The 14421-nt window shown below is 51.3% G+C and overlaps 1 protein-coding gene across 1 annotated transcript in view; it reads left to right on the top strand.

Moving 5' to 3' along the window:
• The first annotated feature begins 1196 nt into the window (after positions 1–1196).
• Positions 1197–14421, top strand: part of PLLP (plasmolipin) — a 28652-nt gene continuing 15427 nt past the window's right edge. The window contains exon 1 of the mRNA XM_001145227.8: positions 1197–1503. Coding sequence (XP_001145227.1) covers positions 1369–1503 — 135 coding nt within the window. The 5' untranslated portion in view covers positions 1197–1368. The remainder of the gene's footprint in view (positions 1504–14421) is intronic.

The following is a 14421-nucleotide window of genomic DNA, read 5'->3' as shown; positions in this document are numbered from 1 at the left end:
TGATTTGATTTTTTTACACAATGTACACAGGTACCAAAACATCACATGGTACCCCATATTTAGGTACAATTATAGGTTGCCGCAAAAGTAATTGTGGTTTTTGCTATGCTTTTAAATGCAAAAACCGTATAACTTTTGCACCAACCTAATATTACTTGTCAGTTAAAAACAATTTTTTAAGTGGCTCTCTTTTTAAATGGGTATTTGGGGAAAAAAAAATGTGGGAGCCAAGAAGGCCTTGTCTACTTCGTTTCCTGCTGTATCCACAGGGCCTGGCATGTAGTAGGTGTTCAGCAAACATTGGTTGATGAATGCATGAATGACCTATTTGTGCAAACCTCTAGGCTCAAGAGGTGTGTGACTGTGTGTGTGTGTAAGTATTTTAGGGTACATGTGTGGCAATGAAACTGTAACCTCTATATGACCTCCCATCTTCTGAGTGACCCCTCCTCCCTCACGCTGTCAGGAGCTTTCTGGGGAATATTTCATTTATTCCCTACAACGCTCTGTGAGGCAGGTTTCCTTCATATCTATATGACAGACGAGGAAACTGAGGCTCCGCGATCATCTAAGTTATATAAAATATGTTCAGAAGTGAAAACAGCATTAATAGGCAGAAAAGGACCTCCCCCTTCTACCGCTTACCCACCGCTTACCCAGACACTCCCCTTCCCCGCGCTGGGTCTCCCAGGATTCTTCTTTACTTTCTTTTCTATAAAATACAGACGGGGCGGGGGGGGGGGGTCTCACTGTGTTACCCAGGCTGGTCTCGAACTCTTGGCCTGAAGTTATCCTTTCACCTTAGCCTCCCAAAGTGCTGCGATCAGAGGCAGGAGCCACCGCATCCAGCCTTCTCCCGGGACTCTTCAAGAGTCGCTGCGCCGGGCCTAGGCCGAGGGTGCACAGCGCGCAGAAAGCGCCTGGGAGAGCGGTGTCCCCCGCGAGCCACCACAAGTTTATCCCTAGGCGCGGAAGCTACCACGGCCTGGGCGAGTGCCGGGAAATTCCCAGCGGGCGGCTTGCCCCGGGGGAGGCCGGCGAAGCGGTCTAGGCTGGTGCTGGCGGAGCCGATTCACGGACCCGGGGTTGTTTACTGGTCCGGGGAGTGGACACGGCTGCCCACGAGCCGGTCGCGGCTGGAGCGGCGGCGGCGAGCAAAGGGTTAAGGGGGCGGACCCGGCGGCGGGGGCGGAGCCGGGATCTCGGCAGCACCTGGCGCCCCAGGCTCCCAGCCCCGACGCCTCCTGCAGCTCCTGGAGCCACACAGGGATCGGGAGCCTGGGGGAAGAGCGGTGCGGGAGCCGGCACCCACCGCTGGAGGGGCGGCGACGGCGGCCGTAGCGACCTTGGGAGGCAAGCCGAGCCGCCATGGCCGAGTTCCCGTCGAAAGTTAGCACGCGGACCAGCAGTCCTGCGCAGGGCGCCGAAGCCTCGGTGTCGGCGCTGCGCCCGGACCTGGGCTTCGTGCGCTCCCGCCTCGGGGCGCTCATGCTGCTGCAGCTGGTGAGAGCACGCGCGGGCCCACGGGGTTGGCCGGGGGCTCCCGGTCCGGCCAGGATGGGTGAGGGACTCCGGCGCTGCGTTCATTCTTCGCGAACCTTGCGCTCCCCACCCGGGCTCACACTGTCACCGACGCGCTGCGCGTACCCCTAGGGCGCTTCCCGCACGGACGCCCCCAAGATCGCCCTGCATCCCTCTCACCACGAGACTACCCCGTGGCCGTCGCTGCGAGCGTGAGCACCCTGCACCGTGTACAGAGTGCCCACTGCCCGTGCCCCATCGTGCCCCCTCCAAGGTGGTTACTAGCGGCCACAGAGAAGCCCCCACCGGAGCCACAGTCACTGCGCACAACCCGCCAACCCTTCCCAGCCCTCCCTTCCCTCCTCTCTCTTTTTCACCCCTCTTTCTGCCCGGACAGTGCCCCCAGCCCTCTAGGGAACCCAGTCTGAGGCAAAGTCCACTCTCTGACCACCTTCTGTCCCGCTCCCAGCGGCTCCGGGTGGCCGCACCCATGAACAGTCCTCATCTAATCTAGAGGGCACATCCGACTCCCCAACACGCACACTCAGGCACTACCCTGTGGGCGCCCGCGCGGGAGCCGGGCTCTTCTAGCTTTCTCTGGGTGACCCGCCAGGTTTCAGCCGGTTTAGCCAGCCCCACGGGGCCGAGATATCGCTGGAGGGAGGGGTTTGTGGGTAGCCAGGGGCAAGACTCCTACTCTCTCCCAGACCCCTGTACAGACCCCAACTGAGGCGGACCCATGGGAACATCCTCCACTCCCACACCAGCCACAGGCCCGGATGTTAGCTTCTTCCTCTGCCACCCTTTCGTGAGGGTCTGGAAGCTGGGTGGGTGCCCTGGGTGGGTGAGGGCCTGATACATTTTCAGAGGACTCAGGTGGAATTGGAGTTGGGCCAGGACCTGTATTTCTTAGCAATCCAGCGAGTGGACATTTCCCATTGTCTCCTATTGCTGGGTGCTAGCGCTGCTGCGAGGCCCAAGCTGGAGGGCAGGGTGGTTGCTTTGGTGCCAGACCCTGGGCTGAGGTCCGGTCTCCCTTCCCTGACCTCTCCAGGTGCGGGCCCACCTCCACCTGGGTCAGTGCTATCTCATTTCAGGATTTCTCAGATCTCTGTGGGCCCCCTCCCCAGCCTCTGAATCTCCTGGCGGGTTTGTTTAAAATTTAGATTATTGGACTCCACCCCCGGAAAAAAATGTGCAATTGGAATTTGAATCTCAGGAAGTACAGCCAGAAATTCATTTTTAACAGTTCTCCCAGAGTTTTTTGTTTGTTTCTCTTTTGGGGGGTGGGGGAGAAGGGGAGAAGATTCTGTCTTCTGAGGGAAGAGGTCTAGTTCCTGGAATCATTTAATTCTGCAGATGGGGAGAGCCACTGACCCCGCCACCGCTGGAATGCTCTGCTCTGGGCTGGTTGTGAGGGGCACAGCCATGAGCAGCTGCCTGACTGCCCAGGGGAGAGCCAGGTGGGTGTGAGAAGTGGTGTGAAAGGGCAGAGGAGAAGGAGAGCAATTTCACGACCAGGAAGGCTTGTTGGAGGAGGTGGTTTTTGAGCAGAGACTTCACTGAAATCTGAGGCAGAGGCAGGGAAAGGGTGTTCCAAGGGCAGGGAACAGTGTGAACCAAGATGTGGTGATGAGAAAGTTGAATTAATTTGCAGGGAGTAGCCAACAGGTTGGTGGTGCTGGAGTTGAAGCACTTGTTTCTGGTGTGGACAGAAGCCAAGGGCCTTGTGTAACTTCTGCGAGCTACAGGGTCTAGGTTCTGTTGGTGGCCTTAGGAGGTTTTGGAACAGAAGAGGGATCTTGCTGGGTGGAGGATGATGACCGGCAAGATCCCTGTGAGGGATCCCTCAGCATCCCTGGTGAGGTGGATCCTGAGGCTGGCCCCTGATGGACAGGAGGATTGCTTGTGGCCAGAAGTTCAAGACCAGCCTGGGCAACATATTGAGACCCTGTCTCTACAAAAAAAGGAAAAAAAAAAAATAGCCAGGCATGGTGGTATGCGCCTGTGGTCTCAGCTACTTGGGAGGCTGAGGTAGGAGGACCCCTTGTGCCTGGGAGTTCAAGGCTACAGTGACTTTGATCGCACCACTGCACTCCAGCCTGGGTGACAGAATGAGACTTTGTCTCAAACAAACAAACAAACAAACACACACACACACACAAAAGAAAAGAAAAAAGAAAGAGACTAGCAATAGGGGCAATAGGGGGAATGGAAGGCATTGGAGTAAGAGGAGGATGTTGCTGCTGTGGGCTGCAAGGGTCTTGGTAGCTTCCTCTAGAGCAGGCTTGTGTTCCTGATTGGGGTTGGGGTGGGTGGGGCATCCCCTGTGGGCTCAGCAATCCAGCCCTGAGCATCTGGGTCCCATTACACAGACGTAGACATTGAGGTCTAGGTAGAAGGACTTGCCAGGAGTCCTGTAATAGAGCTTGGCACTTGGGTCTCTTGACTCTCAGGGACTGGGTGTGAGGGAAGTGGGCTCCTTTTGCCCCCTACCTGCAGTGCCTTTGGGGGGATGAGGGTCTTCCGTCAGAGTTCTGAAAATGACCTGCACATTTTAGTGCCTTAGAAATCTGCTTGTTGGGGCCAGGTGTGGTGGCTCACGCCTGTAATCCCAGCACTTTGGGAGGCCGAGGTGGGCAGATCACGAGGTCAGGAGACGGAGACCATCCTGGCTAACATGGTGAAACCCCATCTCTACTAAAAATACAACAAAATTAGCCGGGCATGGTGGTGGGCGCCTGCAGTCCCAGCTACTCGGGAGGCTGAGGCAGGAGAATGGCGTGAACCCGGGAGGCGGAGCTTGCAGTGAGCTGAGATGGCGCCACGGCACTCCAGCCTGGGAGACAGAAAGAGACTCCGTCTCAAAAAAAAAAAAAAAAAAAAAGAAAGAAAGAAAAATAAATCTGCTTGTTGGAGAAGCTGCATCCTGAGCTGTTTCTCTGGCAACAGATAGTTCCACTGGGTCTGAAATGGGATATGTGGGGGTTAATCCAACAGGCACCACCATCTGCTGGGAAGCCATGGTAGCTCCCGTCTATCAGGCCAGCACTAGGCTCAGGCCCTTTGCCAAGGCCTTTAGATCTTCTTAGTCGGCCCCATTTTACAGGTGAGAAAACTGAGGCTCAGAGGCCAGTTCTTTGCCCAAGATCTCACAGCCCTCCTCCACAGGAGTGATTTTTCTGGCTTTTCTGGCCTATGGTCTTAATGACCACGTGTGGCTTTGCTGCTACCTTCCCAGGATCTGTCATTATGGAGGGAGTGGTGGGGACCCTGGGCCCACAGCCCGCTTTCCAGGAGCTCTTGGTCAGTGAGAGAGGTGCCCAGAGGATGTGCTTCTCCCAGAGGGATCAGAGAAGGCTGCATGGAGCAGGAAATCAATGAGAAGATGGAAGCTAATTCCCCATCAAACCCTTCTGTTTCCCAGGATTTGATGAATGTTCCTGGTATGGTGGGAGGAAGGGGAGGTGGGTAGAAAGGCTCCCAGCTCCTGGAGAAGGAGATACACTTTTCATTCGGTATCAGAATGTGTCCTGAAGAACCAATGTCAGTATTCTTCACAGATGTCTGGTGGTGTTCATTGATTTATCACTATCGTTATTCCTCGTAGATTCAGAAAGAACACCAGATGGAATATGATGTTAAACCACATAAGACAGAAGAGTTAAAGCAATGTATCTTTAAAAGCTGGTGGTGTGGAGGGGAGAATTGACTTGCAGCAAGTTTAAGGCTGTTGATTATTTGTTGAACTTCCTAGCAGCCTAGGCAAAAAGGGAAACATGAAGAATCTATGCAGATAGCGTCTAAAAAAGGAGGCAGGTCTTTGTTTTGTTTTATTTTGTTTTCTCTGGCCAATGGATTCATGTCACAAGGCAGGCAAGTTTGATCTACAGATAACTCTTGGTTTTAAAAAAAAAAGGCATCAGTGCTACAGATTTTTGTGTAACTCGGGTGGAACAATGCAGAAGGCGTGGTTATTTGCTTATGGGGAGCTCCCAAAGCCTTTTTACAATAAGTATAAAGTAGTGCTGTTATGTGCCCATCTCTCATTTTTTCAAGCCTCCCCAAGCCGTGGGGAGAAGGATGATCTTATCTGGATTTATTGATAAGTAAATAGGCTCAGAGAGGGTGAGGAACTTGTCCAAGGTCACACAGGATAGAGTGGCAAGCTTGGCTTTGCACTTCGATCTGGAAATCCAAAACCTGGCTCTAGCTATGCTTCCTCATCTTGTTTACTTTGGGGGTGGGAAGTTCTAGAGTGCTTTCTAGGGGGAAAAGGGGGACTGCAGGAAGGGAGACTCAGCAGGGGCCAAGGCCATCAGGGAGGGCTTCCTGGCATAGGAAGGGAGAAGGAGGATCAGGACAGACCAGAGCTTGTACAGAGACCTGTCAGTCAGTAGGCGTCCTTGAGGCCCAGAATGTGGAAGCTGTGTGAATGCCCTGTGGCGGTAAGGCCATTTGGTTTGGTACCTTCTGTCCTTCCATTTTGCCCCACCTCCTGGGATTGGGGGTGGCCACACAATTCCCACTTTGCAGGTGAATAACAGATCAAAAGCCTCACCTAGCTGGGCAGGTGGCAGGGTGGCACATGCCTGTAGTTCCAGCTACTTGGGAGGCTGAGGTAGGAAGATTGCTTGAGCCTTGGAGTTTAAGGCTGCAGTAAGCCATGATCACGTCACTGCACTCTAGCCTGGGTGACAGAGTAAGACCCCTACTTTTTTTTTTTCCTCGAGACAAGGTCTTGCTCTGTCACCCAGGCTGGACTATAGTAGTGTGATCACAGCTCACTGCAACCTCAACCTCCCAGGCTCAGACGATCCTCCCACTTCAGGCCTCCTGAGTATCTGGGACGACAGGTACGTGCCACAATGCCTGGCTAAGTTTTTATATTTTTTGTAAAGATGGGATTTCATCATGTTACCCAGACTGGTCTCGAACTCCTGGGCTCCAGCAATCCACCTGCCTTGGCCTCCCAAAGTGCTGAGATTACAGGTGTGAGCCACTGTACTCAGTCCTCTACTCTTAACAAAAAAAAAAAAAAAGGAAGAAGAAGAAGAGAAGCCTTCCCTAGATCTCCATGATCCATGGGGTGGCATGGAGAGTGCTGATGGGAACACAGGCCTGGACGCTGAGAGCCTTGGGTTCAAATCCTGGCTCTGTCCCTTTCTGGCTGCATGATCCTGGGGGAATTCCCAAATTTCCCTGAGCCTCACTTCCTTGTCTGTCAGATGGTGATGGCAGGATCTAGATCATGCCTGCAAAGAGCTAGCCTAGCACTATATGTGGGAATGAAGGACAGTTTGGATTCACAGGGTTATAGGATCCGAGGGTTCTTATGCAAGCATAAGAGGTCCCTTTGCAGCATCTCCAACATGAACTTGCATGCTTCCAGAGACAGGGAGCTCAGTTCTTCTTAAGGCTGCCTGCTCCATCCTTGGGCACTTGGGAGTGTTGGAAAGTTCTTCCTTATGGTGATACCGGCTCTGTCTCTGGCCCCAGGAGGCAGACCAGCTCCTCTGCAGATGAAGGGCAGGGCAGGGACTGAAAGCCAACTATGGTCTCCAGGAAGGGGCTACCTAGATGAGATTGTTGGAGTCCGAGTGAGGTGTGAGCAGGGCTTGGTCACACTGGGATTGCAATGTCTGAGACTCCAGGGGCTTCCCTTAGCACTGAGATTTGTGGGTGGTTCAGTCTTTTTAGTACAGCATTCCAGGCCCTGCATGCCCAATATCTTCATCCAACCCAGCTCCGCTGCACAGAGCAATAAATGCCTTGTATTGTTAGTTCCCCCCACACTCCCCACTTACTGCAAGAGGGGGAGTATTGAGTATTTGGGAATTAATTTGTAATTACATTATGAATATATGAATACATTCTCCTCACAAAATAAAAAAAACCTGTACAGATTACACTAAAGCTGTAGTTGGATTACCCACCTCTGTCCCTAAGGGGACAACTATTTGGGGTGTTTCTAGTCTTTTTTCCTGTGCACTTTTGAAAACATTGATAGTTTTATTCTGTATCCTTTGTTCAGCAAGTTGCTTTTCTCATACTTGGTGCATCTGAGAGCTCTTCTTGTGCTCTGTCATCCAGGCTGGAGTGCAGCGGCGTAATCTCAGCTCACTGCAACCTCCGCCTCCCGGGTTCATGCCATTCTCCTGCCTCAGCCTCCCGAATAGCTGGGACTACAGGTGCCTGCCACTACACCCAACTCATTATTGTATTTTTAGTAGAGACGGGGCTTCACCATGTTGGCCAGGCTGGTCTTGAACTCTTGACCTCAGGTGATCCGCCTGTCTCTGCCTCCCAAAGTGCTGGGATTACAGGCATGAGCCACCGTGCCCGGCCACTCTTCATGTTTTGAGACTTGTCTTCCTTCCTTGTAAACGGTTGTGGAGTAACCCATAGTGTCCCGGCAGCCTCTGCTCATTTAGCTGTTTCTCTACTGATGGAATTGTTTTATTCTTTGAAAAAAAAATTACAGAGACATAATACAAAGCACTCAAATAGTAGAAAGGGTAATCAAGAAAATGTAATCTCTCTCATCCCTGACTGACCACGCCCCACAGCTGCCCTCACCCCAGGCAACCACATGCCTTGTGTCTCATTCCAGGGTGAGTGGATGCATATTTCTACATAAAACCCACATCCTCACTTAACCACAGATAGGTGGTGTCTGGGCATGTGCCAAGCCATGCTTTTCCCCATGGCAGTACACCTAGGGATATTCTGTATCAGTGCACAGCAAGCTGTGTCCATTTTTTCCATACCTTTATTACCTAATTTCTTTTTCTTTATTTTTATTTTGTTTGTTTGAGGCAGAGTCTTGCTCTGTCACCCAGGCTGGAGTGCAGTGACGTGACCTCAGCTCACTGCAACCTCTGCCTCCCAAGTTCAAGTGATTCTCCTGCCTCAGCCTCTTAAGTAGCTGGGATTACAGGCACGCACCACCATGGCCTGACTAATTTTTGTATTTTTAGTGGAGACAGGGTTTCACCATGTTGATCAGGCTGGTCTCAAACTCCTGACCTCAGGTGATCCACCCGCTTCGGCCTCCCAGAGTGCTGGGATTACAGGCGTGAGCCACCGCACCCGGTCCCTAATTTCTTTAATAGGTAATGTATTTACAATGCTCAAGAATCAAATAGACAGGGAAGGAGTACAGTGAAAAATCTCTGTTCCCTTTTGGTTAAAGTTGACTCCTTCATGCCCACTCTCAGTTTTCTATATCCCATTTTAAGACTTTCTTTAAGGAGACCTATGCAAATGTGGCTCTAGATTCCTCTCTCTCCCAGTTTATATAGTCTCCCCAAGATATATAGTCTAGCCACATCCTTCTGCACTTTTTCTTTTACACTTAAAAAATGAATCTTGGGGGTCCTTTTGTCTCAGTGTGTGGAGTGCAATTGCTTCTTTCTTTATGGCTTCTATAGTATTCCATCATGCAGCTGTGGTGTGACTGTGTGGTCAGTCCCTTTGTTGACAGACACTTTGGGTTTTCTATTCCTTTGCTGTTGCGCACCCTGCTGCAAGAAATGCCACCAAGTGCATCTGTATGATATGTTTCCAGGAGTGGGACTACTGGGTGGGAGGATACATGCATTTGGGATTGTGATGTAGATTGCCAAATGCCTTCCGGAGAGGTCACACCCTTCCTGCCTGCAACAGCATGCCTCCTGGAAGGTTCCTGTTCCCACAGCCTCCCAACATGGTGATTTAACACACTTCTGGATGTGCCCCAATCGAATAGACCAAAATGATAGGTCAATGTAGTATTATTTTCATTTCTCTCTCTCTCTTTTTTTTTTTTTTTTTTGAGACAGAGTCTCACTCTGTCACCCAGCCTGGAGTGTAGTGGCATGATCTTGACTCACTGCAACCTCTGCCTCCTGGGTTCAAGCAATTCTCTGGCCTCAGACTCCCGAGTAGCTGGGATTACAGGCGCCCACCACCAAGCCCGGCTAATTTTTGTATTTTTAGTAGAGACAGGGTTTGGCCATGTTGGCCAAGCTGGTCTTGAACTCCTGACCTCAGGTGATCTGCCTGCCTCAGCCTTCCAAAGTGCTGGGATTATAGGCATGAGCCATGATGCCCAGCTAATTTTTATATTTTTAGTAGAGACAGGGTTTCGCCATGTTGGCCAGACTGGCCTCGAACTCCTGACCTCAGATGATCTGCCTGCCTCAGCCTTCCAAAGTGCTGGGATTACAGGCATGAGCTACCAAACCTAGCCTATTTTCATTCTCTTATCAGTGAGGTTGACCTTTTAAAAAATGTGTTTGAGTTGTTTGTTGGTTTTTGAGACAGGATCTCACTCTGTCACCCAGGCTGGAGTGGAGTGGCACGATCAGGAATCACTGCAACCTCCGCCTCCAGGGCTCAAGCCATCCTACCACCTCAGCCTGCCGAGTAGCTGGGACTACAGGTGCTCCTCACCATGCCCAGCTAATTTTTGGTAGAGACATGGTCTCACTATATTGCCCAGGCTGGTCTCGAACTCCTGGGCTCAAGCAGTACTCCTGCCTCGGCCTCCCAAAGTGCTGAAATTATAAATGCAAGGCGCGGCGCCAGGATCTAAAAGATGTTTAAGAGCCGTTTGTATTTCCTTGTCTGTTTGTATTCTTTGCTCATTCTACTGAGTGTGGTTGGTCTTTGCCTTAATAACTGCTAGGAGTTCTGGATTATTTGCAAATATTTCTTTCCTAATTTGTTTGTTTTGCTGGGTTTTTTTCCCCCTCTCATGGTGTTTTTTTTTTTTTTTTTTGCCTTGCAAAATTTTGTTGTAGTGTTTTTTTTGTTTTTGCTGAATTTCTTTATTTCATTCCTCTTCCTTTTTTCTTTCTGGGTTCTGGAAATTGAATCATAGTTCAGTCTTTTTCACTCCAGTTGTATCTGTCTGGAATGTATTAACATTGTTACATATTTGTTGTATTTAATTACATTGTTAGCTTCTATTGTGACAGATAATACAGGTTTCCCACTTCCTAGTGATTTAAGTTTCCTTTTTAAAATTAGCTTATATATGTGATATATACAAGTTCATCAATGGGGACTAGTTTAGATAAATTATGATACATCTGTACAATGGTGCATGATGCAGTGAGTAAAAAGATATCCCCCCACCCCTCAAAGAAGACAATGCAACAGCTCTGTGTATAAGGATGGACAATCTCCAGGCTACCTATTTAAGTGTAAAAAGCAAGGTGCAAAATTGTAGCATGCTATCATTTGTGTGGAAGAAGTACACAGATACAAGACACACTTATCTGAAATGCGTGTGTGTGTGTGTGTGTGTGTGTGTGTGTGTGTGAAGTCCCTGGAGACACACATAAGAAACCACTCTTGGCCGGGCGTGGTGGCTCACGCCTGAAACCCAGCACTTTGGGAGGCCGAGGCGGGCGGATCACAAGGTCAGGAGATTGAGACCATCCTGGCTAACACGGTGAAACCCCGTCTCTACTAAAAATACAAAAAATTAGCCGGGCATGGTGGCGGGCGCCTGTAGTCCCAGCTACTCGGGAGGCTGAGGCAGGAGAATGGTGTGAACCCGGGAGGCGGAGCTTGCAGTGAGACAAGATCGCATCACTGCACTCCAGCCTGGGTGACAGAGCAAGACTCCATCTCAAAAAAATAAAAAATAAACTACTCTTGATCCAGGCACAGTGGCTCACACCTGTAATCCCAGCATTTTGGGAGGCCGAGGCAGGCAGATCGCCTGAGGTCAGGAGCTCGAGACCAGCCTGACCAACATGGTGAGACTTCATCTCCACTAAAAAGACAAAAAATAGCCTGGCATGGTGGTGCGTACATGTAGTCCCAACTACTCGGGAGGCTGAGGCATGAGAATCGCTTGAACCCCGGAGGCAGAGGTTGCAGTGAGCCAAGATTGTGCCACTGCACTCCAGCCTGGGTGACAGAGCAAGATTCTGTCTCAAAACAAAAACAAAAACAAAACCACACTCTTGGTTGCCTCCAGAAGTTGAGTATCAAATGGAAGACAGGATGCTGAATATGCTATTTGGATACCTATCGTGTCATATATATTACATCTTTCAAAGGTAAGATAAAATCACATTTAAAACTTTGAAATAAATGAAAATATTGAGTAAAGAAAAAAATAGTGCCAGGTGTGGTGGCTCACACCTGTAATGCCAGCACTTTGGGAAGCTGAAGCAGGAGGATCACTTGAGCCCAGGAGTTCGAGACCAGCCTGGGCAACAGAGCTAGACCTTGTCCCTATAAAAATTTAAAAATTAGCCAGGTATGGTTGTGTGCGCCTGTCCCAGCTCTTGGGAGGGTGAGGTGGGAGGATTGCTTGAGCCTAGGAGTTCAAGGCTGCAGTGAGCTGTCATCACGCCACTACAGTCCAGCCTGGGCAACAGAGTGAGACCCTATTGCCAAAAAAATAAAAAATAGTACACGTTCATGGATATGGCAAAAGCTATGAAGGTGGCACTTGAATGTCCTCAGGCCCAGAGAGAGAAAGGCACTTTCCCCAGGATCACACAGCAGGGAGCAATAGCCTTGAGTTCAGTGGTATGGCTGAGGGACCTTGGGTGATTTTCCCAACCATCTATGAGTGGAAGGAGAACAGGGTACTGGGATAAAGTCTCCCAGGCTGTTGCTGTTGACCTGGCAGGGACAGGCATTGGTCACTCCTTATCAGCCAGTGAGTTGTTTGTGGCAGAATTCAGTGAGGACCAGGGCCCTGATTTCCCATTCAGAGATTATCTGACGGATCCCCATGGCTGTTGTTTGCCCAGGTCTCCATGGTAATTGGGAACCTGGGTGGTGGGGGTGCTGTCTTTCTTGGCAGCCCAGTGGGCTGAGCCCTGATTGTGACAAAAGCCAGGCCCAGGCCCTTTGCTGTCGGGCTGGGTTGGTCTCTCCTGTTTGTCCAGTGGGGAGAGGCCAGGGTGGTACCCCAGGGTCTCACAGGGAGTTGCGGGCAGGGAGACAGGTCAAAGGTCAGTCAGGGCCCAAATCCTGAGCTGCTAGGGAACAGACACAGGCCTGTTCTGGGATGTTCTAGCTTTTATTTGGGGCTGGGGTCAGACACCAGATGAGCTTTTTCACATCTGCCACTCTGTGTGAGGGTGGCAGGATGGGAGCACTGACCCCCCAACTTTTTTTTTTGTTTGAGATGGAGTCTTGCTCTGTCCCCCAGGCTGGAGTGCAGTGGCATGATCTCGGCTCACTGCAAGCTCCGCCTCCCGAGTTCACACCATTCTCCTGCCTCAGCCTCCCCAGTAGCTGGGATTACAGGCACCCGCCACCGTGCCCGGCTAATTTTTTGTATTTTTTTAGTAGAGACGGGGTTTCACCATGTTAGCCAGGATGGTCTCGATCTCCTGACCTCATGATCCACCCGCCCGGCCTCCCAAAGTGCTGGGATTATAGGTGTGAGCCACCGCGCCTGGACCCCCACCCCCAACTTTTTTTTGAGACAGGGTCTCACTCTGTCATTCAGGCTGGAGTGCAGTAGTGTGATCATGGCTTACTGCAGCCTTGACCTCCTGGGCTCACATGATCCTCCTGCCTCAGCCTCCCAAGTAGCTGGGACCACAGGCATGCACCCCATGCCTGGCTAATTGGCTAATTTTGTTTTTGTTTTTTTGTAGAGATGGGGATCTTGCTTATGTTGCCCAGGCTGGTCTCAAATTCCTGGGCTCAAGCGTTCCTCCTACCTTGGCCTCCCAAAGTGCTGGGATTGCAGGTATGAGCCACTGTGCTCTGCCAGTGGGCCCCTCCTTGAAGTTGAGACAGACAAGTCTTGCTCAAGGTCACCCAGAACATCAGTGCCAGCATTGGGTGTAGAACCAGTGTTGCAGGAAGTCCAGGGAGAGAGGAAGACACTCACTTTAGCACCCCCAATTCCTCCAGCAGGCCGAGGCCAGGGTGCACGGGGCTGATGAAGCTCTATATACTCCCAACAGCAGCTGGTTCTTTCTCTGGAGGGGCCGATGGAAGGATGAGGTGGCCTTGGGGTGCTGAGACTATAAGCTTCTTGTTATCCCAGCTGCCTTGGGTTCGAGTTCTGCCACTGCCCCCTCTCAGCTCTGGCTTCAAGAGCAGTGATGTGCTCTTCAAATAAAGTAGTCTCCAGGGGAATGTCCCCACATCCTGGGTGACAGGGGAAGGGGAGCCTGGGCCACAGAGCTATCCAGGTCCCAACCCTTACCAGGCATGACCTTGGTTCAGGTCCAGATCTTCCAAGAGCCTCGGTTTTCCTCATCAGTGGAATGGGTCAAGTGTTTCCCTTGAGAAGGTTGGGCCCAGAAGGAGGAAGGCCCTGGGGGTAAAGCCCTGGCGGGGGCCTGGCAGGGTAGTTGCGGGGGCAGGAGTTGGAGGGAATGAATGCAGGGCTCCACCTGGGACTTTACAAGGAGGGTAAGGCCTTCCTGGGAATGCTCTGTGTGGCTGGAGGGGCCTGGGTGCTGGGGAGGCTTGGGTAGGCTTTGTGGGGTAGGCCTAGGAGACCCTGGGAAGGAGGGAGGAAGCAGAGGAGGGGACTGGCAGGCAGGGAGCTCTGAGTTTCTGAGATCCCACCTGCGAGTGCTGCCACCTGCTCTGAGAGCCAGAGAGGGCCTTGGAGTGTCACTGAAGAGGGCCCTACCCGCCTTTACACAACTGGGGGTGGCCTGTGGAGGGAGGACCTGCTTGATCTGACCAGAGGGCAGAATGGGAACGGGGTGGGATTAAGTAGGGGGTAGTTTCAGTTCAAGTTGGGAAGACTTTTCTTTTTTTTTTCTTTTTTTATTTTTGAGACAGAGTTTTGCTCTTATTGCCCAGGCTGGAGTGCAGTGGTGCCATCTTGGCTCACTGTAACCTCTGCCTTCCAGGTTCAAGCAATTCTCTTGCCTCAGCCTCCCGAGTAGCTGGGATTACAGGTGCCCACCA

Source organism: Pan troglodytes, chromosome 18 (assembly GCF_028858775.2).
Source record: "Pan troglodytes isolate AG18354 chromosome 18, NHGRI_mPanTro3-v2.0_pri, whole genome shotgun sequence".
Lineage (NCBI taxonomy): Eukaryota > Metazoa > Chordata > Mammalia > Primates > Hominidae > Pan > Pan troglodytes.
Note: the sequence above shows the minus strand (reverse complement) of the source record. Positions and strands in the feature narration are given on the sequence as shown.